This window comes from Galdieria sulphuraria (genome assembly GCF_000341285.1).
Source record: "Galdieria sulphuraria unplaced genomic scaffold scaf_13, whole genome shotgun sequence".
NCBI lineage: Eukaryota > Rhodophyta > Bangiophyceae > Galdieriales > Galdieriaceae > Galdieria > Galdieria sulphuraria.
Genome location: NW_005178462.1, coordinates 91828 through 114845, shown reverse-complemented (window position 1 = coordinate 114845; position 23018 = coordinate 91828). Strand labels below are relative to the sequence as shown.

The following is a 23018-nucleotide window of genomic DNA, read 5'->3' as shown; positions in this document are numbered from 1 at the left end:
CCAATATTTATCGTAATAAACTTACAAGTATAATTCCATTGCACAAAGTTAATGCTGCATAATGGAAACTTTCAAGCCAGTACCCTAGCCTGGCCTACAAAATGTTTTTTAACTTACATATATTTTCTTAAAGATAATCATAACTAGTTGATGAGAAACTTCATTGTTGTGTTACAATTGGTAGACAAACTCTTGTTTTCTAACTTGTATGAATTGGCCATCGAAGATACGACTCTAAATGCAAGGCATGCAGATTACTAGTGGTTTTGCCACAACGTGTGGAAAAGGGCCACTACTTCTTGTGCACGGCTATAAAAGATATTATTGTGGTAGTACACATATTCTGAAGATTTTATCCGGGCAATTTGTATGGAATAAAAATAGAGCACGCAGACAGTTTGAGCTTTGGAAAGTTACACCGGCGTTACTTAGCTATAGGAGCTGCTATACGAGTGGTAAGGATAGTTGGTCGAATACGAAAGGCGTCACAGATTGCAAAAATAGTGGAACCAATATGGAGAAAAACTCACAGAACCTTTCGGCTGAAGAAGGAAGAGTGAAGCGTATGATTTGTTTGTATATTGGTTATGTTGGAACCGACTATTATGGTTTGCAAGTGAATAGACAAGAAGGTATTAAGACAATCGAAGAAGAGATAGAACGAGCACTTTATTCTTGTGGTTGGATTGGTGAACAAAACTTTCGTAGAGTTCAAAAAATTAGTTGGTCTAGAGCAAGTCGAACTGACAAAGGAGTACACGCTTGCGGGAATGTGATAGCTTTGAAAGCATTGTTGAAAGAACAGTGGTTCGAATTAGATAGTAACTTTGAAAAGACAAAGCAGAATACTAGAACGAAAAATAATTCTGACGAGCTTGCTTTCAGTAGTCTTGGCTCCTTGAAGAAAGACGTTTTAGAACAGCTGAATAGAAACCTTCCGGACTCGATCAGAATTCTTGGAGTCCAGCCAGTTACTAAACATTTTGATGCACGTTCTCGTTGTAATTTTAGGGCATATGAGTATTTAATGCCACTAGAAGCAATACCTGGAGCGTCAGAAAATATTGAACAAGCTATTTGCCGATTGGAAGAGATATTGTCTTTGTTTAAAGGTACTCATCGGTTTCATAATTTTTCATCTGGTTTGAGAGCAGCACATAAGAAGGCAAATGCTCGTTTGGAAGGTTCTGACCCAGGTGAGGAGTTCACAACAGTTAGGAGTGAACAAGTTTCTTCCACCGAGGCAGACATTGAGGAGAGAAATATCGAAGATGCGAATAATAAGGAGCAAAGTATGAAAAAATATGAAGAGAATGATGAGATAGACATAGAAGATAACCAAGAAATGCAGTTTAGTGATTACCTTTGCAAAGTCATCCGTCAATGGCCTGAACATTCTTCTCATCGTTTAAAGAGACAAGAGTACATTCGTTCTGTTTACATCGCAGATATTGAAGGTCCCTTGGAAATACAAGGTATAGAAAGAAGTTGATTTTTTTATTCTTATATTGTATGTTTTTAGGTCGAAACTATGTTTTGTTAAGATTCGCCGGTCAAAGCTTTATTCTACACCAAATAAGAAAAATGATTGGAGGAGCGCTTTCTGTAATGTACGGTAGACTTTCTATGGAAGCCTTAAAGGTTGCTCTTTATGGACCGTTTCAGGTTCCAATATCTTTGGCACCGGTAAGTTGTTGCTGCTATTATTTCTCAAGCCTGTGTTTTTTGACATTTATCTTAAAGAGTGAGCCATTGATGCTCGTTTTGTGTGACTTTTGGAACTCGAAAAGAGAAAGATATGAACTCATTCCAAGTCCAGTTACTCAAGAAGCAATGAAACATTATAAATACAAAATACTTCTGCCAAGAGTAGCGGAACTTTTAGAACAGAAACGTCCATTTGAACGTTTCTTTGTGGAAGGTTTATATGATTATGGTGGAAATGGAAACCTTCAACGCCTTATCACAAAGTTTCATGAATGGGACGAGAAACGCAGACAACGCAAAGTACAAAATGTTACGGAGCGTAACCAGGCTAGCTCCACTTCTCAAGATGCTTTTGCAAAGAAGACTTTCAATCGTCGAACCGAAAGACCACTTCCTCCAAAGTTGTTTACTCAGTTGGCAGTTGAACTTCGAATGTTACCAGGCCCTGAACTTTGTCGTATACGTCAGGCTTTGGTTGACGCGAGAAGGTGTGGAATGATTTCCCAGGATCCATCCACACAAGAGTGCATACAATATTTGAAACAGAAGCAATACCTCTAAGCTTTCATGAACGAAGCAAAGCTTTATTTAGAAAAGAATTAGTTCCATTTTGGCTACGACAGACAGGACAGCTCCCAAAATTTTTTTGCAACATCTCTTATAAGCAAAGAAAATAACTATAAAATATTTTTCACAGCATTGTAATAGATAGACGGTAACACTTGGGTCATTTCTGAAGAGCTCAACCATGCAAAGTCATAATCAAAAGGAATGTCTTCCAAGTTTCCTTCAACAACTAGTGCTCGATAAAAGAATATCTGAGCAAGTTGAAAAATTTCAAGTTCTTGTTGAAACGAAAACTTACCTTTGCACCGTCCCATTTGCGCTGTTGTTTCACTTCAGGAGAAAACTCTCGTTCAACGTGACATACTGGAACATTGCTTACAAAATGCAAAGTGATTCTATTTCCAACAAAATTCTTCAAGGCTTCCTCCGCTGTCTACATAAAACGAAAGGATTATGAATACTTTCCAAACAACGCAGTCAGTTACCTGTATCAACATCTTCCCCTCCTCAGCCTCTCCTTGTGGAAACTGCCAGACTCGGTTCTCTCTTTTCACCACAAAATAAATCGAGTCTGTCAACCTTCTATCCAAAGTCTTCTTATTGTTGGAACGATCAGCATCAGTCTCCAGAGAAGCGGGAGTAAAGTTTCTTCGTGAAAAGTCACCAATCAGAACCTCATGCGTTACAGGATCCTCTATCGATATTACTGTCAAACGACCCAAATAAAGTTGTATGCAATACACTGCTATTACCTCTTTGACCATTTGGAAACCAAGCCGTTGGCATCTTTCTAGTAAAAGGCAACTTAGCCTCATGACGGTACAGTCTGTAGTCTTTTTCATATTCTGTTAAAGGCTTCATCAACTTTGGAAGTCTTTCCAAAATTGCTGCACTAAATAGTTGCCACCTTTTAGGTTCTTCTATTTGATTGACGGCTGCATTACTTGAAGAACACAAACGTCTACAAAACCCTAGTCGACTGATAATAGGCTTAATCAAGCACTGCTGCATCAGTGTATTTAAAAGTACAACAGTCTCTCAAATACTTTAGAATACACTAAGCGATGTACTGTGGTCTCAACACTTTGTAATGGACAAACTCACCACTCAGATGAACAATCACAATAGCTTTATTCTTGAGACATGAAATGACACTCAAAGCATAGCTATCTGTGGTTGAAAAGATCAAGTAGTTACTTAGGAGGCAACGATATATTTGAAATATATCTCATTTTCTTCTATTTCATACTTATTCTATAGTAGTCTGGCTTTATTTCACACATAAACTTGTAAACACTATGCAACCAATATCACAGCTATTTTGACGGAATATTCATTGAGAATCAGCATTGGCTATTGCTTCTATCATCAGCCGATATCCTTCTTCCTCATCAGTCAACTCTCTCTGTTCCCGAACAGCGTTGCATAACAACGGCATATCTCCATCCATATCTAAAACGTTGCTAATATACAGTAAGAGATGAAAATCTGATATTCGTCTTATAAATGGTTCGTCAAGGCTCTTCCCAAGACAACTCGATAAGTCAGAAGGTTGAACGGGTGCTTGTTCCCTATTCTCTACAGGAAAATCTGGAGCAACTATCACCCAAAATACAAATCAAACTATAGATATACTCACTGTTGTTCTTCAACCATGAATGATGATCTTTAATAGGTACAGAGACCAAAAAGAAGTCAGTATCTATAGAGCGGCATTCGACACCCTCTACAATGACCTCCTCCTTCGTTCGAATCTTTTTAACAGTGTCACTTTCTCAAAAAAGAATACAATGCACACATCAACAAAAATACCTTGCCAGAATTGGGTTTCTGTTGCTCAACTGGAGCAAAAACACTGGCTTTGTACATGTCTAAACATAAATCACTTATCTGATAAGCCTCAAACCGTGTCATTCCTTCTTCAGTTACTGAGACTGTTATTGTTACAAATGTCTTGGAAACATCCTTTCCATGCATTTCCTCCGCTTCGCATTGAAACTGACACGCAGTCAAAATATCGACAGCTATACTTGTTAACACATAAAATATGGACACAAGTATTGAACTTACCGGAAAAAATACACTTTCGAGGTTTGGATGAAAATATCCAACCAACTTTCTCCAGTCCCAACAATGACGCCAATTTGTCTGCTCGCTTCTTCGACTCTGCAGCATCTGGATTTTCTTCGGGAGACTCCAATTTGTATATTTGATAAGTTCCACTTTGTGGGGGCTCATAAATACAATCTACAAATACAAAGGATGAATCTTCAATTCGGCCGTACAGAAAACCTAAACGTTGTTGCTGAAAACCAATGCTAACGAGATTGGCTTGAAACGAAAATGCTGCAGCGTGATCAACCGATACAGAATTAGTATAGCTTTCTTCTTGCGCTTTGATGTGAAATTTCATTGCTTCTGCGGCTTCCAAAGCAGCAATGGAACCTCCTCTCAATCCATGAAGCTGTTCAAGGGCACGTCTATATCTCTCTTGTGGGTCTTCTTTCGGCATGCAGTGTTCACACATTCCACGAGGTCCATGAAGACATCGAGTAGTTAATTTTGGTTGAAAACCGTTTCCCTGTGAATCGAATGGACTGTTTTGTTGGTCCCTGTCCACGACACTAGTTCCCGTTTCCTTTGGATAATCCACTATATCTCCTCCCCCTGCAGAGATTCCCTTAAGATAAAGCATATCTCCATGTTTCAATCCCAGATCCTCAACAGTAGCATCAAGGTTCAAGGCCTCAGTGTCTTTTAAACTACGAAAAGCCTGTATGTGTAGCCAGTCTTCTTTGAGAAAGTCCAATAACGTAGAAACGGTTTTATCATCATTTGCTTCCACACGTTTCGTTGAACCGTCTGGAAGACGTAGTCGAATGATCTCTTGATGGGTTAATAAATAAAATAGTGAGAAAAACTCGACAACTTACCATCCCACTATCAATCCTCTTTTCAATTCCACTACGATTCTTTTCATAGCGCCATTGAGCGGATTCCAGTTTATGTTCCCACTTGTCGTGTTTTATTTTGGTTGTGACGCGCTTTGTCTTTGAAGTTGCTATCACTCTTGAATAACTAGATATTTTGTCATGTCTTCTCCCAGCAAACGTCGTGAGATGGACCTCATGAAGCTGTATGCTTGGTAACTTTTTCCTTGGTTTGTAGCACCTAAACAAACTGTGTCTTTTAGACTTATGGCTGACTATGAGCTTGAACTCTCCGAAGAAAACCAAGTGAGTGACTTTTATGTCAAGTTTCATGGTCCTCCGGAAAGTAAGTATGTGCTGAAATAGTTCGAAAACTCTGCTAAGTTCGTACTTGTTTTAGCTGCCTATGAGGGAGGTGTTTGGAAGGTTCATGTACAGCTACCAGACGCCTACCCGTACAAGTCACCTTCCATAGGTTTTGTGAATAAGATATATCACCCTAACGTGGATGAAGCGTAAGTGTTCCCAAGTTTTCTGAAAAAAGTTTTTTTTAGACACTGTGACCTGTAGGTCAGGGTCTGTCTGTCTTGATGTGATAAACCAGACGTGGTCGCCTATGTTCGACTTGGTCAATATTTTTGAAGTTTTCCTTCCTCAACTGTTAACCTATCCCAACCCAACAGACCCTCTCAACGGAGAAGCCGCTGCACTTCAACTAAAGGACCCTGAAAAGTTTACTTCCAAGGTAAATAGTGAAACTATTTTTTGGACAGTAAATGAAGACAATACCAGGTGAAAGAATATGTTCAGAAGTTTGCACTTCCTGAGCATTTCCCTTCCTCAAAAGCCGAAGATAGTTCTTCTGACAATTCGTTGAGTGAAGACGAGGACAATACAAGTGTTAGTGAGGAGGAAGAAGAAGAAGAAGATGATGATGAAGGAAGTCACAACAATAATTCTTGTGAACAGGAACAGTCGTAACTATTTTACACAGCGTTATTTTGGACGGTCGTATATATGTGTACATAGATGAAAATAGCGGTATTACTCTCTAATGATAGTAATAAAGAAGAAATATTTACTTTCAAAATAACAAACGTTAAGTAAGGCTTCAACCTCGTTTAGCCAGGTGTCCAAGAATGGTTCCCGAGTAAGAAAAAGAAAGCCCAGTTTCCTTCAAGCACTCGTCCTTAACCTCACGGGGCCAGTCCCTCGCGGTTTCGTCGATTTTAACTCGAACTTGATCGAGAATCTGTTTCACATCTCCTTCCCACTTATAAAACTCAAACACATGGCCATCGAAGAGTAACTTGGACATCAGTCTCCCAATCATTCTACCACCCGCAGTGTGTGCAAAGTAAAAATTGTACCAATGGCACAAAAGAGCGTGTGGTTTGTCCTGAACCAGCGACTGAAGATATTCCACGTAAGCTACTCCAGGCTTCTCCGGTTTTGGTATGGAAAAACCACGTTGCCTAAACCAATCCAAATCTTCTTCCAAGGCAGAAACTCGCTCCAAACCAGTTCGTCTAAAGTTCACAAACATATTATCTTGACTTTGGTTCATAAAATTTTCAAAAAAGTCATAAACATGTTTTGAGTCCACGAGAAACTGTAAATAATCTTGTTGACTTGGTTGCCACTATAACAAAGAAACAAGGGTTAAAACAAGATACAGTGACGATCACAGAATTCATACTTCTTGAATTGGAAGAGCGCTTTCTTCAAGAGTGCCTTCTTTTGCCTGATCCCTTGTGTGCAGACGCATTGCCACAAACCGCATCTCCTCAACGAAACCTTTATGAGAGCCAGGTCTGCGGTCCCCTTGAACTACGGAGTCCATGTTATCCGTTGAAGTTCCTCCCATCCCTGGAGGTCCCCTAACTGCGGAATCCGCCATAGTAAAAAAGACTCTGGACTGAGAGCCTCTTGGTGAAAAAACAGTTGTGCGCCAACAACAGTTCTTCACACAAACACAAAAACGCCCTTCTTTTGTAAAGGCAGTTTTTGTCAACCTGTTTGGAAGCCATTGTTGAAAGGCAGGAGGTACAATAGTCCCTTGCAAAGGTCTCTTCATTGGACGTTTCCACGCAAGCGTTTACCACAAGTCGGTAATATGGAAATCTCTCAAATCTCGTCTAGATGAATCACACGGCTAGGAGCCCCACAATGTCAATTGCAAACTGTTGGTCCATTCACAAGCTCAATAACATATCCGATGAGTACGTATAACATTTTCTAATCTTGTTTTCTATTGGAATGCGTCCTTGAGTCATTGTATAATAGAAAGTATTTCGTTTCAAACTATCGCGGTCTCGAATATTCCAAATACGAAATAACCCTCGATGAAAGTCTCTCGATACTGCTGAATTTTCATTCTTCACACCTCTATCGGCTTCATGAGATGTAGCTAAGACCCGCTGTACAACTTGTTCTTTTGGTTTCGTCTGTCGATTATATTGAAATGTAGAAATTGGCTTTTTCTCTGGAATTCCCCTCTTTTCCTCTGTTGAGGACTGTTTCGATTCAAAACAGTCTCTACTAGCCAATAGCATTTTTACTCCAGGTTCTCTATATTTATTTGAGCTTGCCCAAACTCCAACTTTTACTGTACCTCCCAATTGCCATTCTGCCACTATCTGTTGTTGTTCATTCACACAATACAATTCCTTTTCATTCTCCGCTATTCGCAAACTACAACCAGCTTGAAGGACTCTACAATCTTTTTCTGCAACAAATACTTCCGAAAAATCATCTTTCTGATCCAACTGCATATTCAATGCGGGTAAAATAACCTGATTGGATACGGAATCCATCAAAGGAACAAAACCATACAAGGAAAATCTTGGAAGGAAAACAGAAAATCCCAGCAAAGGTTGTTCTTGAATAGCTATTAAAATGGCATAGGTTACCAAACCTGGTTGGGATTGAAAATATAGAGAGAAAAATAAGGTATTGGACATTTCAGATGCCATCTTTGCCTCTCTATGACGAATATTCAAGTGTTCTGCTAGTTCTTCCAAAGCTCCAGGAAAATCTGGTGGAGATGAGTCGCTGTCGGATTCTTCCAGTCCAGTAGCTCTTAATAGTGCTCGATGGACTATCACATCAGGGTATCGACGAATAGGAGACGTAAAATGGGTATATGCATCCAGACCCAAAGCATAGTGTCTGGTGTCCTTTCCGGAAGATGCAGCAAAGTATTCTGCTTCAGACATCGCTCTGGTTGCAAGAGAACTAATCAATTTACCCCAAGAAGAGTTGTCAAGAGAGGCGGCATCCAACTGTTCTTCTAAATTGGAAATAAAACTCTCCGTTGAAATAGTATTGGACTGTTGTTGTTGGCCTTGTAGAAAGTTCTCCAGGTGGATTCCAAGAAAATCCAAACTCGCTGCAGTGGATATGAACTGTGAAATCTTTTCTACAGGAGGCGCATCATGTCTTCTTAACAGCGCATCATTTGGACATACTGCGAGTAGATGTGAGGCAACAAAAGCATTCGTAGCAATCATTAGTTCAGCAACTACCGACATAATCTGTTCGGCTGTATAAGTAAGGCATTAGTCAACAAGATATTAACCTACCTCTAAGTCTATTTTTGTGGATACTTGTTGAATTCTTTTCTCTTCATCGAATTGAAAACGCAACTCTCCTGAGGTCAAGTTGGTAATAGCTCCATCTCGGATTCTCCTTTGACGAAACATTTTGGCAATATCTGCCAATATTCGGGTATTTTGAATCACTTGAGCATCATCTGTGGTACCCAGCGATGTTCTTTCTCCTTTCAAACAACAGTCCACCTCATCATAATGAAGTTCACCACATGAACGCAAAATACAACGTGCAAAATACACTCCTTTATCTGCACTACTCTTGACAGCCTTTTGAACAAATTCCTTATCCAAAAATTCCTCAGAGATATCCACAAGTTGACCTTGATTCGCAAAGTCTATGAAGAAAAATACAGAGAGACTTAAGCGGTCATGATACTGCCTTAGCGAACATAGATTTTCACTAAGGACTGAAGGAATCATGCTTATTCTTCTGTCCACTAAATACACGCTAGTTCCTCGTTTCATCGCTTCCACATCTATAAAGCTTCCGGATGGCACCCAAGCAGCAAAATCAGCAATATGAACTCCCACTTCATAAATACTATCTTTAATTAGATAAAGAGATAAAGCATCATCGATATCTTGGCTTCCAGAAGGATCGATACTGAAAACCAAACGAGAGTTTCGAATATCCAATCTCTTATCCATACAAACTGACGACGGAAATGAACATGAAAATGAAGACAAGCTACTCGTCAAACCGATCTCTTCAAAAACACTTGTTGGGTAGTCAAAGTCACGAACCCCACAGGTAGTCAAAACCGCTCGAGTCTCTGCTTCTACATCTCCCACATAACCAAGTGTCTCTACTAAATATGCTTCTGGATACTTTTCATGCCATTTCCAGCTACGAAAGCGTAAAACAACGCGTTGATTTCTGTATTTCTCTAAATTTCTACCAAAAACTATACACAGTGGTAGCCTCTGATCCATCGGAGCAAAAAGATGACCTAAACGTTGTGACTTTGTATACAAGACAGTTTCATCATCTTCTTCGTTGACAACAGAGTCTTCCGTAGAGTCCCTTTCGAAATAAGATGCTACAAAGGAGTCCGCTCTTCGTTCCAAAATGGAAACAACTTTTCCTTGACTTTTACCATTCACCGTGTTTATTTCTATCATCACTTTATCACCGTGAATGGCCTTACCAAAATGTTCAGCAGGAATAAACACAAAAGATACTCGAGCAATTTTACGATTTCGTTCAACTCGAAAAATTCCAATAATCGTGCGCTTTGAAACCTCTTCGGATTCTACCATCTGTTCCTCTAATTCATTCTCTTCTGCTTTAAAAGGCAGCCCAGACAATGAATGTGTTCCTTCTTGGTACCAAATATTTTCAGCTAGAAAAGAGTCATAAAGAGATAAAACCATATCTAAAAATCGACTATCGTCCATTCGTCTCGAATACGATAGAATAGAACAAAGATATAGATTATCTGCTATAGTGCGAATGGGAGACTCATTCGCTACAATATTCTTCTCATCTACATAAAGAATAAAACAATCCAAACTCTTCATCTGGAACAAAATTCTTGCAGCCCTTATCTCTCTTTCATAGTTGTAGAAAGATTCCTCTAATGGTTGCTTTGGCGATGCTAAACATGTGTCATCCAATACTGAATCAGGAAAAAAAAGAATTGGAGAATAAGGATCTGATAGAGCCAGCTTAAGAAGTTTCCGTTTCTGTTTAGTTATTCTAGCAAAGGTACTCTTCAGGATAACCGTATTGATTACTTTTGATCGAGCAAGATGATTGCTTTTGTCGCCGATTAACACTTCAAAGAAAAACTCCAAAACGTTCAAAGTGGGTATTGTTATAGAACTTCCAACAGAACTTGGGTAACTTATTAAATCAAAAATATACAAGATCAAAAACTGCTTACCAAAGTTTCGACCAGTCGAAGCATTCTAAGGGACGAAGATAAAGTTCCGATCCAAGTAAACTGAGAACAAAAACTTCTCGTTGCTTCCTTTGTTTCTTTTCAAGTAACAACTCCTTCTTTCTACGTGTCCACTGAACTTGTTTTGGACGCTGTTCAGAGTCTCCATCGGAAACAGTTTGCTTCTTTATATATATACTATCCCGAAACAGCTTCAATTGAGTCTGTTCTAGTTGATGAAATATAGCAAGCAGAGATGGAAAAGGTGGAAGCAACAACCTTAAAGTCAACAGATCAGTACTGCTCTTTGCCTCCTGAGAAGATTCTTTTTTATCTAAGCTATTTTCGTCACTCTTGTTTTCGCTGTTGTGTAAACAAAGTGCACTATACAAAGAATCGACCTCTTCGGTTTCAGACTTCAAGTTGACCACAGAAGAGACTGGTTCAACCGTGGACTCTTTACATTGACTTTTTCCGTTTGTTTTGCTAGACTCATAAACTTGAACAGTGGATATCGTTTCTGGTTCCGCTTCTTCTTCCGACTCTGGCTAAAAAATGGGGCGTCAACACACTGTTCTCAAAGCAAACCAGTTTTCTTACAGAGAGAAGTATCTCGTCTATGGCAAGTTCTACATTTCCTTTGGCAGTTTCTAGAGCTTGCTTTGCTCGACGAAACGACACTCCAAACTCCTTTGCTAACTTTTGTGCATGTTGTTCCATTGTTTGCATTTACATAGTCAATAAACCCATTATATAGTTATTCAGTATTATATGTATATTATATGTATGAAAGATGTGCATTTATGTAGACTGAGTGAGAAAACGTTTTTCCTTCCAACTAATAACAAAGCTACTTTCAAGCAACAACTCGATAACTGGCGTCCAAACAACAAAACAAACAACCTTTAATTTCAATCTTTCAAAAAGCCTTTTGGTTGTCCTGGGTATGAACGAACACAAACACTAACAAATGAAAAAAGCCTAACCAACTTGCATTTCTACTTCACTACGGACAGCGTTCCAGGTTCGCTTATCTAAACCGGTTGAACGGCTCGCTGACCTTTACATCATTCTTATCTTCTATGCTAACCATAGTCCAAACAATAACTTACTTTCCAGAGACAGTCAAAAAAGTCTGATAATATGCACTATGCACTTCGTATATCATTCTTCTTCTCTTCCCACAACGACCAAAATTTCATTCCCCTATTCCACGTCATTCTACACTCCCATTATATCATCGTTTCCTTATTATTTTCTAATAAACAGTTCTTTTTGAAAAAAGTTACAAGTTGTTTCTATTCGTAGGATGGAATTGAGAGAAACCTTTGTAAAACTATTTACTTGTTATTCTCTTGTCTCGAATGATAGACACCTCATGTGATTTGTTATCATCCTTTGCTATTATTCTTGACATATTCATTCCTATTGGTGAAATCCTGGAAATGAGTTTAGAGGTGAGTAAACGATTGCTGCAACTTGTCGTGGCTTGTGAAAGTTTTGATATAGCAAACATTCAACAAAGCGGCAGAAGAAGTAAAGAAACTGTCTTCTGCTTCGAATGACGACAAACTAGAACTCTATGGTTACTTCAAGCAAGCTAAAGAAGGTGACTGTTCCACTGGTAAGTGTCTGTTTGGTTGATACGCTTTTCTAGTCACACAACTATCCTCATCTTTAGAAAAGCCCGGAGGTCTTTTTAATCAGAAAGAAAAAGCAAAGTGGCAAGCGTGGAATTCAAAGAAAGGTACTTCCAAAGAAGAAGCACAAAAAAAGTATATTGAAAAGGTCGATCAACTTTGCGGTACCCAGTTTCGTCAAAGTGTTTCGTAGTTTCTCGTATCATTTAATAAAGTAGAATAGCAAAAGTTTTTTTTGGCTCAACTAGACCATCTTCTATCTACACAGTCTCAAGTGTTTCAAGTAAGATGCAACTTGCTCCTTTGGATATGGCTACACAATGACATTCAAAACCAACTTTGCTTGGAATAAGCTAACAATACTACCTTTATGGCAACGGCAGTTGAAACATTTTCCGGTTGTTCTTTCCAAACCACACACTTGATGTGTGCTCCTTCAAGTTGCTCAGCTAAAGCCAATAACTTGGCTTCATTGCTCGTTTCCAATACAACAGTATGCATTTGTTGCTAAAGAGGTTCATAACTGGAATCCTTTACAGAGAAGGGCAACTTCCTACCGATTCTTGTGTACAATATGCCTGGACAAAAGGATCGTCTCTATACTCCCAATTCACTGCAATAGCTGCGTGCACACCTTGTGCTATTACCTACAAATCAGACATAAAAAATACAAAGCAAAATAAACTTGAAAACATACACTTCCCAACGGCCAGCCAAAGTCTGCTATCAAATCTTTGCGAACTATTATGTATTGGACAAGATGTTCCATACTCATCATAATATGGAAGCGACTTTGTTTGATTGCTTGAAGGCAGCACTTTCTTGGCGTAGAAATAACTTTGGGAAATAAAGGTGGCCAACCTTTGTAGACTCTATAACAACTTGAAAAGGGAGTAAACGCAATTTTCGAAGACATCGAAGAATGTGGATATAAAGATTTTCACTTTAAAGATTCACTTCATAACAAACGAAACATGTAAGAAACGTTTAATAACAAACGACACGTCACTTTAAAAAGTGCTATGGACAACGATGAGTAAACAAAAAAACTGCTCCATGAGAAAGACACAAACATGAAAAGACCTTTAAGAAGCTGCCAATGCAGAATCTACGAAGCGTTTCAAGTCGCCATTATTGTTGTTGGTTCCATTTTCATTGTTGGTATAATTGTATCTTCTTTCTGCTTCATGTGATGCATGACCAAAGGCAGCAGCACTACCAAGTCCGTACAAAACTCCACAATAACGACGCTCATCAATTTGGCCACTAAAAATACTTTCCTTCATCTTAAAGAATACCTTCATGGTTAGCAAACTATCCGATCCGGCTTGGTGCATTTGTCCAACCCGTTCAACTTCAAGTATTTCTGCCAACTTATTAAGGCCTCCATAGAGTCTGTCTGAAGCCATCATCAAATATTTCATGTCATAAAAGCGAGGAAAATAAGTATTTAAAAGCTCAAAGAACTCTGATTCCTCTGCTGGCATCTCGCTACAAGTCAATATCTTCAACAAATAGCCAAAATCATAACCAGAATGAAAAGAAATCCAGCAAATATCTTCGTTTAGAACAATACCTGAAGATATTAAAAGTTCGCCAAATCGTTCCACGTCTATGCCATGTCGTTCATGTTCATCAAAGTCAATACCAGAACGTGTTAAGAGATCAATAGAATCTTGTGCGTAGATGTCTTCGTTCAAACTAAAACGAAAGTTAAACTGCCAGCAAGCACAACCTTCTGGAATATTCCCTTCCGAGTCTGAAAAGGATAAACCCAACTGAATTATCTTAAGCAAATCTACATTGCATCGAAGGGTTTGATAATGATAGTCTGTATTGCTCCGAAAGGAACCGATAGGTCTCGCCACTACACCTGGGAATTCAGTGTCCTAAGAACACTCCTGAGTAAGCGAAACCAAACAAAATGACGTCACCACAAGGACCACTTACCATAGCAACAAAGTTATACTTATCCAATATGCTCGAGATATTTGCCAGTTCTTTCTCAAGGTTTTCCGCCCAAACCTCTTTTATCACAAGAGAAGGCTCCTTTGTCTTCTCCATCACACTTTTGCTACCCTCACAAACTCACTAAATACTGCAACGACTCAAATAATCCTCTAAAATGCAATCCTTCCAACAGCTTTTTTTCTTGGTCGAAGCAGCAAAACGCATTACCGCAGCTTTTGGCTGAAGTGTTGGTGTGACGCTGTTACGCGGGTTACCCTTTCAAATGTACACACAGAGGAACTTCTAATAGCCTTCGAACGGTAGTGACCAAATTATGTAAGCAAAAAAACGGTGAAACGCTAGTATAGTCTTCCAATGGGTTTCCACTTGCAAGACTCTTAAAGCTTCGGCTCGAAGGTTTCCCAACTCTAAAAGCCCACTCCAAGAAATTGTCTAACAACTGATTTGGTCAACGACCAACTTGTGAGGAAGACATACAAAAGCAGCTCAAGTTACTATTGATAAACTTGGACAAGTTGGGTTTATTGTTCAACACAAGATTTTCAATATGTTTGTATCCCTTTTTGGCCATTCCTTTCGTTCTTCTACCAACAACTTCTCTCTTTCATCTTTCATCCATTACAGAAGATAGTGGCATATACAAACAGTTTGAATACTGAACAAGAGCAAAAGAAGGGCAAGTTATTTGAGCGCAGTTTTATTGTAGCAAAGATTGCTGCAACTCCATTACATGTATCGATGCAATCCGAAGTTGAGGGCAGAAACTTAATTGATTGGCAAAGATCTCAACTGCAATTGAGGTTTCGTTTTTGAAAGATGATAGAGTGCTCTCTACTGTTATTTGTCTCCACGGGCAATCCATATTACTTATTAAAGAGGAGGGGTTCATTTTGTAGTACAACCAGGAATTGTTCTTGTATTTCGCCTTATGAGAGATCGAATATTTCTGCCTTACCCAAATGGAGTTGTGTCACTACCAGTAAAACAAGTCAAGAACACTCGTTTGTTGCACAGCAAAGGTTGGAAACAACACCGGACTCGCTAGTGATCGAAGTTGGAGATGGAAAAAAGTGGGCTCTGGGCACTGTTATGCAAAAAAACTTTGAGAAAATGATACGCGAGGCTCAAGATGATATTTGTGCTGCCATCGAAAAGTTAGATGGTACTCCATTCAAACAGGATGTTTGGACTCGTCAAGAAGGAGGAGGTGGAATTTCCCGAGTTTTGCAAGATGGAGTAGTTTTTGAGAAAGCAGGTGTCAACGTTTCCGTTGTGTATGGTCATATGCCCCCGGAAGCTGTTAAAGCAGCATCTGCGAGAGGTGTAACAAGGGATGGAGGCTATGGACCTGACGAGAAGGTTCCCTTTTTTGCTGCTGGTATTTCATCGGTGATACATCCGAAGAATCCTATGGCGCCTACTGTGCACTTCAACTATCGTTATTTTGAAACAGAACGTGGCTTGTGGTGGTTTGGTGGAGGAACGGATTTGACTCCTTCCTTTCTATTCGAAGAAGACTGTTCTCATTTTCATAAGTGTTTGAAGGAGACTTGTGATAGGCATGATGTAGAGTTCTATCCAAAGTTTAAAAAATGGTGCGACGAGTACTTCCTTATTAAGCATCGTGGAGAAAGAAGAGGAGTTGGAGGAATATTTTTCGATGATTTGAATGATCGACCTGCGGAAAAATTGTTTGAGTTTGCCAAGGATTGTGCAAATACTGTTATTCCAGCATACGTACCCATTATCGAACGTAGAAAGGATATGCCATATACGGCGCAAGAAAAGGAATGGCAGCAACTTCGACGAGGCAGATATGTCGAGTTTAATTTGGTTTACGATAGAGGAACAGTGTTTGGTCTGAAGACAGGCGGTCGTATAGAAAGTATTTTGATGTCGTTGCCATTAACAGCTCGTTGGGAATATGATCATCATCCAGAAAATAATTCTAGAGAAGCTCAGTTACTCAGTGTCTTAAGGGAGCCAAAAGAATGGATATAATGGAACGAGTTCAAACACTTGATATAAACAACAGAATGTTTCCCACTACACATTTTACTATCCAATCTATCCACAAAATGGTTTTTCAAACATAAGACCAATATGATGTTGTTTCATGTCCTTAAAACCTGAAATACTTGTACATGGTAGATTCTATCTTTACTCAGTGGCTTTATGGCCACTAAACCAGGTAATATTATGAACAGGTTCAAAAATTTCCAAAACTTTTTGCAAAAGCACTTGGTCAATGACCTTATGAACGGCATCAATATCTTTCAATAAATTTTTGACCCCGTCAATGCCAACCAAAGTACAAGTTACACCTTCCAACTGGTAAGCAAACTGTAAAGCCAACTCAGCGATATCAGCACCGTGTTCTTCACACACTTTTGCTGCCTTCCTGGCTGCTGAGCGGAGTTCTGGCGGTGCAGGATGCCACTCCGGAGCTCCTCGAATAGTCAACAAACCCATGCTTAATGGAGAAGCATTTACAACTCCCAAGTCATTTTCCTATTTAAATATATCGTAAACACGGAACAATAGAAAAACAGCAACAACAACTCACCTTTAAGAACGGCAGAATATTTACTAACGAAGTGTCATTAAGACACCCATGGCAATATGATAGTACCAGATCAAGCTTCACTTTTGAATTGGATATTACGTAATCATAGATATGTAGCGGAAGACCAGTTACCCCAATAGCTCTTATCTGAAGAAATGAACCACTAGTTAACAAAATGACGAGTCATTCCACTTCCAAACTTACTATTCCCCTTCTCTTCAGAGATTCGAGCAAAGGTAAAGATTCCTCCACAACTTGTCTTAAATCCCCAAACTCAATGTCATGACACTGCACAACGTCGAGATAGTTTACATTGAGTCGTTCCATGCTTTCCTTCACACTACTTTCAATTCTGCTTGGTGAAAAGTCAAACCTAAACTCTCTCGCTGTTATCTTTTCTCGATTGCAAATGAAAAAGGCACCTACTCTGAAGGTCCATATCTGCCTACTTTCGTAGCTACAACTACAGATTCCCTGGGAAGGTCCCTAAGACCCAGACCTAGTACTTTTTCTGCTTTTGTGAAGCCATAATAGGGAGAACAATCAAAGAAATTGATTCCCTCTCTCCAAGCCTTATGTACAGCTCTTATCCCTTCTTCTTCCTGTTTCAAAATAATAAAACTATGAGGACCTTGTAGTTTGTCTAGACTTACATTCACAGGACCAAACACTCCACCTAGAGGAGAAGCCCCAAACCCAAGTGGACTCACTAATATACCGCTTTTACCTAGTTCTCTATATTCTGAAGCTTCAAACGCATTGTGTAAACGCATGTGTTGTGACAAAAGGACACTACACAAAAGTTTAACCAACCAATGTATTCTTAGAGCCGCTGACCAAGAAACGTGTGACAATCACACGTCTGCCGGAGGCGATTCCGCCACCGAAACTAAATCCAACGGTGCTTCTCTTCTCTTGACTCATAGACAGAGCTATTTCCACACTAGAAAGAGGAGAATTTGTGCTCTTTGTGTTTTTGCGGACCATATCATAGCCTTTTCTTGCTTAACCCTATTTCGAAATAAGTTTCCAGGCCGTATATTTCTAGTGAACATACTATGCTATAACTGTCAACAGACAAACCAAACGTTGAAACCCTTACCCTTTGCGAGTTTTTAATAGTAACATGTGGCTTGATATGTTCCCAACTTGAAAACTTTTAGGAAGAACTCCTGATATATTTCCATAGTATACACATGACTCATACCTGTTGTTTCTTATAGCTTTTACTCTTCCCTTTGCAAATTCCTTCTCGAAGAATATGCAATGTCACTTTTCTTCCTACTGAATGAGGTTGATTGCATAGTTCTACACCAAACGAAGAAGAAGAAGAATCCGCTTTCCATGGTATCTCAGGTCTAATGTAAAGTAAGGAAGACTGATACTGAAATAGTAGACGCTATACAAGGAATAAGAGAAACTACACAACGAAGACTTGGTATGTATCCATTTGATGGAATTGTTATTCTAAAACTACAGTTATACTGAATAAACAGACGCTTTATTCAGTACATATTCATACAAATGGGAAGATGGTTGCTGAAGCTAATCGATTCCTGTGGATACCACATACTCTTTCAACACAAAGGCCCATGTGTTGTTCCATTTTGTAACTCGTGACGAGCTAAGACTATTCAACTGGGACTCAAGGCCTCGTGAAGAAAATCCAACTGACAAGAAGATTTGTTGGGTGATTTTTGAAAGTGGGCCCATTTCTGTATCTGCTTCCAGAGGAAGGGACAAGTTAGTTTTGTGTTAGAAGAGATGAACAATATGTTATTCGAGACCCAGAGGAACGGTCTTGAGCACCTTAAAAAGGGAGCGCTTTCGATAAGGTCCTTGAACCACGTTTCTTTTTCGGTACCAGAACCAGTGAAAACCGGACGTTTCTTTTGCGATATTTTAGGTTTTCGAGTGGTAGGACTGACCTTCTTTGTACTCTCAAACACTCAACAAGAAGTAGGTTCGACGACCCAACTTCAATTTTGATGGTATTTGGTTGTATAGCTACGGAATCCAGATACACCTCATCCAGGGAACTGCTTTGGAAAGACCAAATACGTTGAAGCCCAACACAGACCATATATCTTTCGAAGCTGATGACCTGACAAATATACAAAACCATCTAGATTCTTTTAATATTCCTTATCTCCTTGAGTCCCATGAAACGGAGAAACTTCGACAATTGTTTTTTAAAGAACCCCATTCTGGTATCATGATCGAAATTTGCAATTGTGAAGTATTTCCAGTGGAGTATATTGATGAGCTATGAATGTGCTATTGGAATTGACCTTAAAATCAAAACAATGTGTATATAGAACAATCATATCAATAGTAAAGCAACTCAACTTTAATTTCATGCAAACTTGCAAAAGAGCTCTATAGTTTAAGAGCAACTGAAAGGAGTACTTGCTTGACCAGTTTGATAGGAAACGATAATACTCTTCACAGAGGCATACATACCAAGGCCAAGAATAGTTAAGCCCAAGGCAAAGACTAAAGCATTAATAATCGCCAAAATGGGACGCTTTCGCCATTTGCCATAGTTGTCAAACAACCAAAAATAGCCAGTCAAACCATATGTAAACTGTGAAGCAAATAATGATGCTACTAAACCAAGAAGATCATTGAAAACAGGAATAACTTGAGATATTATCCATGCAATAATCCATGCTAAAGCACAAAGACCAACCCATGTACCCCATCCTATCAAAGTATGCTCATGCAAATGACGAGAACCACGAAATACTCGAGTAAATATAAACTTGGCAGCAACATGTCCATTGATGACACCAGCAACAAGAATAGTAGGAATAGCAATTCCATATGTAACCTTTCGAAGAGTAATACTCATACTAGATATAGAAGGTGACAAGGTGTATTGTCCAGTAAACTTGTAAACCAATGCACCAGCAAGGGTGTATATTGTAATATCAACTGCTTGCAAAAGATACAATGACTTTGGATATTCACGAGGATTCTTCATCTCAGAAATAAAATTAAAGAATGCCAAGTGACCTGCATAGGCGAAAATAATATCCTAAACAAATATTTGAGCAAACCATACTTTAACAAATAATTCCTTAGCAAGAACTTACAGTAACTGCTGAAAAGGCATTGTAAAAACTAGCAGGAGTAGTTGTATTCACTATAATGTGTGGGTTAGCTGGAGCTCCATTTGGAGCACTTTCAACACCAGTTCCAATTATTGTAATAAAAACTGAAGTAAGAATACTGGCAGAAGAAACAAAACTCAAATAACTAATGCGGTCAAGTGTACGAGGAAGAGTTAAAAAGAACGCAACAACACCAGTGATAAGAGCCCATACAACTTTACAAGTCGCATTGTCCGTCAAAGTGTTCATTGCAATAGCTCCAGTCAAACAGTGTGAACCACATATAAAGACTAAAAATATAACTTGACCAGCACCAAGAAGATATTTTCCAAATGGTCCCCATAATATCTCACCAGCATCTGCCATATTACAAACTGTAGGGTGGTTCAGACGAAAAAGGCCCAAGTTATAGCCAGTATACGTAGCAATAACACCCAAACCAATAATGAGCAAAATACCAGGTAACATACCAACAGTTAAAAGCACACTAGGTAACGATAATACCCCCAAAGCAATAGTTTCTGCAATCATAACCACACCACATTTCACCCAAGACATAGTTTTGTACCTTATCGAGTGCTCCTCTTCATTCCCATAGACGTCCTAGACTTTCTCCTCTGTCTTCAGTTCGCCGGATCCTTTTCAAGATCATGTATCCTGTGTGCTTCTGTTCTTCGAGTCCCGTTTTGCTTGTCGTCGTTTGTTCCCCTCGCTATCTCCTCCTCTTCTTCTACTGTCCTTTCTTCTTTGGTCCTTGACATTTCACCAACCTTTAATCCGAAGAGCACTCGGTTTGTTTTAAGTATTTCACGGCGTGTTTTCTCGAAATGCGGTGAATGGTCCTGTCTCTTGTGATGCTCTGTGTGGATCGTTTCTACGTTCTTTTGTTGTCTTTTGATTATTTCTCCCAAATGTGCCCTTCTGTGTAGATGTCTAGAAGACAGAGGGACGCAAGCTTCAACTCGTGAGTTCAACCGGAAAGACTCTTGTCAACGGAAACTTGGATATCTGCCAGGAATAGTTCTTGCTGTGGTTTTTAGAGTTTTCTCTGAAGGTGCTTGTTCGGAAGTATAAACGAAGGACGTCCTGTATTATAAGACGTTCTTCTTGCTAGATAGGAGAAGGGGAGTGACACAGCGCACTGAGACAAGTGTTTATATGGCATTGTTGACGTACTCTGTAGACGCAGTCCACTCATAATTCCTATTGAGGGGTAGTTCCCTTTGCAGGGGGTTGTATAAAAGCTGTTTGACAGTTTTAAGGCTCGTTGTGTTTCTGTGGAAACTAAGCTGGCAGAAATAGAATACTTTGAAGTTGAGTATTCTATTAGTTAACTCTATTCCAGTAAAACAATTTCCAACCACTTTATATTCAAATACAAAACTCACTCTGTTTCTCAATGCTAAATTTGGAATCCACTGTGTTCTATTCAACCTTTTTACGTGAATACACAACCTTAACAGGAAGCATAAAACAGAATAGCCATGGCTACTTGTTCTCCGGGCAAAGGAGCCTTATTGGAAGTCGAGATATCAGATAAATAACCTTTAGAACGTTCAGCTAAAGCTGCAAATGAATCTCTTAGTGTAGAAATGCACCTTCCATCAAGATTCCGCGTCAACGTCTTCCTTAATTCTTGCAGAACAGCCAAAATCTGCGTATCTCTAACATCCGCTTCCCTGAAGTTTTCAAAAATCCTTTGTATTGCCATAGAATTCTCTCTCATTCTTATCACTCTTTTCCTTGTTCACACTAGGTTTTTTATCTTTTTTCCCTTACACCTGAATCCTCATCCATATGTGGCAACAAGAAAGACTCGTTTGTCTTACTGACTGTCATATCTTCTTTTACGTCATTTGGGAAGTCTTGCCTTATCATCCTGGCATTTTGAGGTTCGTTAAATTTTCCATGCCTTCTTCTGCATGCTTCTTGATGACGTTGGAAGTTACCTCCATTAGCTGAAACATTCTGCATACACGAAGAACAAAATGCAGTAGGTGTCTTGTTTCGCTTTGAAAGGGATTCCCCTGCATTGCTTATTTTGGTTCCGGACAAGGACGAACTCAGACAAGGGACATGAAAATGTTCTCGACCAGCATATCTACTAGAAATGGGTATATAACTTGATCTTCCATCTGGAGCCATTGTGACTCTTTCAGACTCGCGAGGACCCGAATATGAAGTAAAGAATGTTGGTTGATTACAATGCGTAATAGGAAGGAAAGTTGAGGAACTTTGAAATGACCTTGACCAATTGTGTGATGATAAATAATTCCCAAACTCCCACGATGATGATACAGAACCCTGGTTTTCACAGTATTTTGTGCTATACAGCTTTGTATTTAGATTATTTCCGTCTCTACGTGTGTCCAATCCAACAGGCATCAATGGTCTATTCCTCTGGTGATCCACGTCTTGGCAAAAAGTTGTCTCAGGTGAATGCCTGTGGAAAGATGACGTTGTGCAAGGAAGAACAGTTTCCCAAGAAGTATCTTGAAAGTCATCCAAGTTCTTGTTACCAACGACCAGGTCGCTAGTTCTCTTTCCTCGGTCTTGACCAGTAAAGAATTGTTCCACTCTTGAGTGGCCAAAATCAAAGTCACAAAGCGTTTCTGGACTCGCATCTTCAGTGGAAAAGTTTGCATTTAGGACTTCTATCGCTTCATTTAACATATCCTCTCCATTTCCGTTTTCCAATTTCAAGTCCTTTTCAAATATGTCTTCTTCCATTGGGAAGCAAATTCTGGAGACGCTGCTTAAAAGAATAGAAACGATATAAACCCTGTTTCGAACCAATAGTTTACTTTCACTCTCCCTGTAACACGACAACAACACTACGCTCTGAAAAAGAGAAAACTCGAGGTGGTCCCCAAGCTATAGGACCTCTTTACGGGTTGGTTCCGCTTTATGTTCAAACAACCCTAATGCAGTCCCACAAAAGTCTACAACTTGGCAGAAATTTCACCACAAGACGATAATTTTAGAATGTGTACTTTGTAAGTTATCCGTATAACAGTTAACTAG

At 39.3% G+C, this 23018-nt stretch overlaps 14 protein-coding genes across 14 annotated transcripts; 5 read left to right on the top strand and 9 right to left on the bottom strand.

The window, feature by feature from the left end:
- The first annotated feature begins 155 nt into the window (after window positions 1–155).
- Gasu_19830 (tRNA pseudouridine synthase A) lies at window positions 156–2340 on the top strand. The gene is made up of 3 exons (XM_005707207.1): window positions 156–1475; window positions 1523–1686; window positions 1744–2340. Exons 1-3 carry the CDS (start codon window positions 239–241, stop codon window positions 2266–2268), a joined length of 1926 nt encoding a protein of 641 aa, XP_005707264.1. The 5' UTR covers window positions 156–238; the 3' UTR covers window positions 2269–2340.
- A 4-nt stretch (window positions 2341–2344) lies between these two features.
- On the bottom strand, window positions 2345–3415 carry Gasu_19820 (mitochondrial ribosomal protein L46). Its single transcript, XM_005707206.1, has 4 exons — window positions 3027–3415; window positions 2760–2968; window positions 2573–2707; window positions 2345–2525 (listed from the first exon to the last, which is right to left on the bottom strand). The coding sequence occupies exons 1-4, from the start codon at window positions 3283–3285 to the stop codon at window positions 2385–2387; spliced, it is 744 nt and encodes a 247-aa protein (XP_005707263.1). The 5' UTR covers window positions 3286–3415; the 3' UTR covers window positions 2345–2384.
- A 76-nt stretch (window positions 3416–3491) lies between these two features.
- Window positions 3492–5215, bottom strand: Gasu_19810 (nuclear import protein NPL4-like protein). Its single transcript, XM_005707205.1, has 5 exons — window positions 5208–5215; window positions 4345–5158; window positions 4087–4298; window positions 3914–4028; window positions 3492–3864 (listed from the first exon to the last, which is right to left on the bottom strand). The coding sequence occupies exons 1-5, from the start codon at window positions 5208–5210 to the stop codon at window positions 3608–3610; spliced, it is 1401 nt and encodes a 466-aa protein (XP_005707262.1). The 5' UTR covers window positions 5211–5215; the 3' UTR covers window positions 3492–3607.
- A 10-nt stretch (window positions 5216–5225) lies between these two features.
- On the top strand, window positions 5226–6250 carry Gasu_19800 (ubiquitin-conjugating enzyme E2). The gene is made up of 5 exons (XM_005707204.1): window positions 5226–5410; window positions 5468–5550; window positions 5605–5719; window positions 5775–5949; window positions 5997–6250. The coding sequence occupies exons 1-5, from the start codon at window positions 5367–5369 to the stop codon at window positions 6183–6185; spliced, it is 606 nt and encodes a 201-aa protein (XP_005707261.1). The 5' UTR covers window positions 5226–5366; the 3' UTR covers window positions 6186–6250.
- Window positions 6251–6254: 4 nt separating this feature from the next.
- Gasu_19790 (heme oxygenase) lies at window positions 6255–7365 on the bottom strand. The gene is made up of 2 exons (XM_005707203.1): window positions 6904–7365; window positions 6255–6846 (listed from the first exon to the last, which is right to left on the bottom strand). Exons 1-2 carry the CDS (start codon window positions 7279–7281, stop codon window positions 6316–6318), a joined length of 909 nt encoding a protein of 302 aa, XP_005707260.1. The 5' UTR covers window positions 7282–7365; the 3' UTR covers window positions 6255–6315.
- A 9-nt stretch (window positions 7366–7374) lies between these two features.
- Gasu_19780 (exoribonuclease R) lies at window positions 7375–11445 on the bottom strand. The gene is made up of 4 exons (XM_005707202.1): window positions 11302–11445; window positions 10705–11249; window positions 8789–10655; window positions 7375–8740 (listed from the first exon to the last, which is right to left on the bottom strand). Exons 1-4 carry the CDS (start codon window positions 11428–11430, stop codon window positions 7400–7402), a joined length of 3882 nt encoding a protein of 1293 aa, XP_005707259.1. The 5' UTR covers window positions 11431–11445; the 3' UTR covers window positions 7375–7399.
- Window positions 11446–12045: 600 nt separating this feature from the next.
- On the top strand, window positions 12046–12570 carry Gasu_19770 (acyl-CoA-binding protein). Its single transcript, XM_005707201.1, has 3 exons — window positions 12046–12158; window positions 12211–12325; window positions 12383–12570. Exons 1-3 carry the CDS (start codon window positions 12066–12068, stop codon window positions 12532–12534), a joined length of 360 nt encoding a protein of 119 aa, XP_005707258.1. The 5' UTR covers window positions 12046–12065; the 3' UTR covers window positions 12535–12570.
- A 4-nt stretch (window positions 12571–12574) lies between these two features.
- On the bottom strand, window positions 12575–13275 carry Gasu_19760 (aminoacyl-tRNA hydrolase). The gene is made up of 4 exons (XM_005707200.1): window positions 13039–13275; window positions 12899–12988; window positions 12708–12848; window positions 12575–12654 (listed from the first exon to the last, which is right to left on the bottom strand). Exons 1-4 carry the CDS (start codon window positions 13255–13257, stop codon window positions 12598–12600), a joined length of 507 nt encoding a protein of 168 aa, XP_005707257.1. The 5' UTR covers window positions 13258–13275; the 3' UTR covers window positions 12575–12597.
- A 9-nt stretch (window positions 13276–13284) lies between these two features.
- Gasu_19750 (CCR4-NOT transcription complex subunit 7/8) lies at window positions 13285–14765 on the bottom strand. Its single transcript, XM_005707199.1, has 2 exons — window positions 14292–14765; window positions 13285–14230 (listed from the first exon to the last, which is right to left on the bottom strand). The coding sequence occupies exons 1-2, from the start codon at window positions 14403–14405 to the stop codon at window positions 13427–13429; spliced, it is 918 nt and encodes a 305-aa protein (XP_005707256.1). The 5' UTR covers window positions 14406–14765; the 3' UTR covers window positions 13285–13426.
- Window positions 14766–15025: 260 nt separating this feature from the next.
- On the top strand, window positions 15026–16350 carry Gasu_19740 (coproporphyrinogen III oxidase). Its single transcript, XM_005707198.1, has one exon. It carries the CDS (start codon window positions 15129–15131, stop codon window positions 16311–16313), a length of 1185 nt encoding a protein of 394 aa, XP_005707255.1. The 5' UTR covers window positions 15026–15128; the 3' UTR covers window positions 16314–16350.
- Window position 16351: 1 nt separating this feature from the next.
- Window positions 16352–17775, bottom strand: Gasu_19730 (D-threo-aldose 1-dehydrogenase). The gene is made up of 5 exons (XM_005707197.1): window positions 17532–17775; window positions 17305–17480; window positions 17083–17251; window positions 16879–17025; window positions 16352–16823 (listed from the first exon to the last, which is right to left on the bottom strand). The coding sequence occupies exons 1-5, from the start codon at window positions 17649–17651 to the stop codon at window positions 16473–16475; spliced, it is 963 nt and encodes a 320-aa protein (XP_005707254.1). The 5' UTR covers window positions 17652–17775; the 3' UTR covers window positions 16352–16472.
- A 720-nt stretch (window positions 17776–18495) lies between these two features.
- Window positions 18496–19190, top strand: Gasu_19720 (uncharacterized protein). Its single transcript, XM_005707196.1, has 2 exons — window positions 18496–18795; window positions 18842–19190. The coding sequence occupies exons 1-2, from the start codon at window positions 18643–18645 to the stop codon at window positions 19148–19150; spliced, it is 462 nt and encodes a 153-aa protein (XP_005707253.1). The 5' UTR covers window positions 18496–18642; the 3' UTR covers window positions 19151–19190.
- Window positions 19191–19212: 22 nt separating this feature from the next.
- Window positions 19213–20605, bottom strand: Gasu_19710 (amino acid transporter, AAAP family). The gene is made up of 2 exons (XM_005707195.1): window positions 19977–20605; window positions 19213–19918 (listed from the first exon to the last, which is right to left on the bottom strand). The coding sequence occupies exons 1-2, from the start codon at window positions 20550–20552 to the stop codon at window positions 19265–19267; spliced, it is 1230 nt and encodes a 409-aa protein (XP_005707252.1). The 5' UTR covers window positions 20553–20605; the 3' UTR covers window positions 19213–19264.
- A 239-nt stretch (window positions 20606–20844) lies between these two features.
- On the bottom strand, window positions 20845–22835 carry Gasu_19700 (uncharacterized protein). Its single transcript, XM_005707194.1, has 2 exons — window positions 21774–22835; window positions 20845–21711 (listed from the first exon to the last, which is right to left on the bottom strand). The coding sequence occupies exons 1-2, from the start codon at window positions 22722–22724 to the stop codon at window positions 21451–21453; spliced, it is 1212 nt and encodes a 403-aa protein (XP_005707251.1). The 5' UTR covers window positions 22725–22835; the 3' UTR covers window positions 20845–21450.
- Between the last annotated feature and the right edge of the window lie 183 nt (window positions 22836–23018).

Bases quoted from the DNA above. Each gene is read 5' to 3' on its own strand.
- Gasu_19780 (XM_005707202.1), bottom strand. From the start codon at position 11,430: ATGCAAACAATGGAACAACATGCACAAAAGTTAGCAAAGGAGTTTGGA. The intron at 11,250-11,301 runs GTAAGAAAACTG...CCCATTTTTTAG, and splicing joins TAGACGAGATACTTCTCTCT to CCAGAGTCGGAAGAAGAAGC. The intron at 8,741-8,788 runs GTAGGTTAATAT...ACAGCCGAACAG, and splicing joins CCACAAAAATAGACTTAGAG to ATTATGTCGGTAGTTGCTGA.
- Gasu_19770 (XM_005707201.1), top strand. From the start codon at position 12,066: ATGATAGACACCTCATGTGATTTGTTATCATCCTTTGCTATTATTCTT. The intron at 12,159-12,210 runs GTGAGTAAACGA...GTTTTGATATAG, and splicing joins TCCTGGAAATGAGTTTAGAG to CAAACATTCAACAAAGCGGC. The intron at 12,326-12,382 runs GTAAGTGTCTGT...CCTCATCTTTAG, and splicing joins AGAAGGTGACTGTTCCACTG to AAAAGCCCGGAGGTCTTTTT.
- Gasu_19730 (XM_005707197.1), bottom strand. From the start codon at position 17,651: ATGCGTTTACACAATGCGTTTGAAGCTTCAGAATATAGAGAACTAGGT. The intron at 17,481-17,531 runs GTAAGTCTAGAC...ATTTTGAAACAG, and splicing joins GAGTGTTTGGTCCTGTGAAT to GAAGAAGAAGGGATAAGAGC. The intron at 17,026-17,082 runs GTAAGTTTGGAA...TCATTTCTTCAG, and splicing joins CTCTGAAGAGAAGGGGAATA to ATAAGAGCTATTGGGGTAAC.
- Gasu_19750 (XM_005707199.1), bottom strand. From the start codon at position 14,405: ATGGAGAAGACAAAGGAGCCTTCTCTTGTGATAAAAGAGGTTTGGGCG. The intron at 14,231-14,291 runs GTAAGTGGTCCT...GAGTGTTCTTAG, and splicing joins AGTATAACTTTGTTGCTATG to GACACTGAATTCCCAGGTGT.
- Gasu_19740 (XM_005707198.1), top strand. From the start codon at position 15,129: ATGATAGAGTGCTCTCTACTGTTATTTGTCTCCACGGGCAATCCATAT.
- Gasu_19810 (XM_005707205.1), bottom strand. The intron at 4,299-4,344 runs GTAAGTTCAATA...TAACAAGTATAG, and splicing joins TCGAAAGTGTATTTTTTCCG to CTGTCGATATTTTGACTGCG. The intron at 4,029-4,086 runs GTATTTTTGTTG...ACTGTTAAAAAG, and splicing joins AGAAACCCAATTCTGGCAAG to ATTCGAACGAAGGAGGAGGT.
- Gasu_19830 (XM_005707207.1), top strand. From the start codon at position 239: ATGCAAGGCATGCAGATTACTAGTGGTTTTGCCACAACGTGTGGAAAA. The intron at 1,476-1,522 runs GTATAGAAAGAA...GTATGTTTTTAG, and splicing joins AGGTCCCTTGGAAATACAAG to GTCGAAACTATGTTTTGTTA. The intron at 1,687-1,743 runs GTAAGTTGTTGC...TTTATCTTAAAG, and splicing joins TTCCAATATCTTTGGCACCG to AGTGAGCCATTGATGCTCGT.
- Gasu_19760 (XM_005707200.1), bottom strand. From the start codon at position 13,257: ATGTCTTCGAAAATTGCGTTTACTCCCTTTTCAAGTTGTTATAGAGTC. The intron at 12,989-13,038 runs GTATGTTTTCAA...TCTGATTTGTAG, and splicing joins TTGGCTGGCCGTTGGGAAGT to GTAATAGCACAAGGTGTGCA. The intron at 12,849-12,898 runs GTAGGAAGTTGC...GAACCTCTTTAG, and splicing joins CATATTGTACACAAGAATCG to CAACAAATGCATACTGTTGT.
- Gasu_19710 (XM_005707195.1), bottom strand. From the start codon at position 20,552: ATGTCTTGGGTGAAATGTGGTGTGGTTATGATTGCAGAAACTATTGCT. The intron at 19,919-19,976 runs GTAAGTTCTTGC...ATATTTGTTTAG, and splicing joins ATGCCTTTTCAGCAGTTACT to GATATTATTTTCGCCTATGC.
- Gasu_19800 (XM_005707204.1), top strand. From the start codon at position 5,367: ATGTCTTCTCCCAGCAAACGTCGTGAGATGGACCTCATGAAGCT. The intron at 5,411-5,467 runs GTATGCTTGGTA...TGTGTCTTTTAG, and splicing joins GAGATGGACCTCATGAAGCT to ACTTATGGCTGACTATGAGC. The intron at 5,720-5,774 runs GTAAGTGTTCCC...TGTGACCTGTAG, and splicing joins CACCCTAACGTGGATGAAGC to GTCAGGGTCTGTCTGTCTTG.
- Gasu_19820 (XM_005707206.1), bottom strand. From the start codon at position 3,285: ATGCAGCAGTGCTTGATTAAGCCTATTATCAGTCGACTAGGGTTTTGT. The intron at 2,708-2,759 runs GTAACTGACTGC...CGTTTTATGTAG, and splicing joins AGGGGAAGATGTTGATACAG to ACAGCGGAGGAAGCCTTGAA. The intron at 2,526-2,572 runs GTAAGTTTTCGT...CAACTTGCTCAG, and splicing joins GCAAATGGGACGGTGCAAAG to ATATTCTTTTATCGAGCACT.
- Gasu_19700 (XM_005707194.1), bottom strand. From the start codon at position 22,724: ATGGAAGAAGACATATTTGAAAAGGACTTGAAATTGGAAAACGGAAAT. The intron at 21,712-21,773 runs GTAAGGGAAAAA...AGAATGAGAGAG, and splicing joins ATATGGATGAGGATTCAGGT to AATTCTATGGCAATACAAAG.
- Gasu_19720 (XM_005707196.1), top strand. From the start codon at position 18,643: ATGAACAATATGTTATTCGAGACCCAGAGGAACGGTCTTGAGCACCTT. The intron at 18,796-18,841 runs GTAGGACTGACC...AACAAGAAGTAG, and splicing joins ATATTTTAGGTTTTCGAGTG to GTTCGACGACCCAACTTCAA.
- Gasu_19790 (XM_005707203.1), bottom strand. From the start codon at position 7,281: ATGAAGAGACCTTTGCAAGGGACTATTGTACCTCCTGCCTTTCAACAA. The intron at 6,847-6,903 runs GTATGAATTCTG...TCTTTGTTATAG, and splicing joins GCGCTCTTCCAATTCAAGAA to TGGCAACCAAGTCAACAAGA.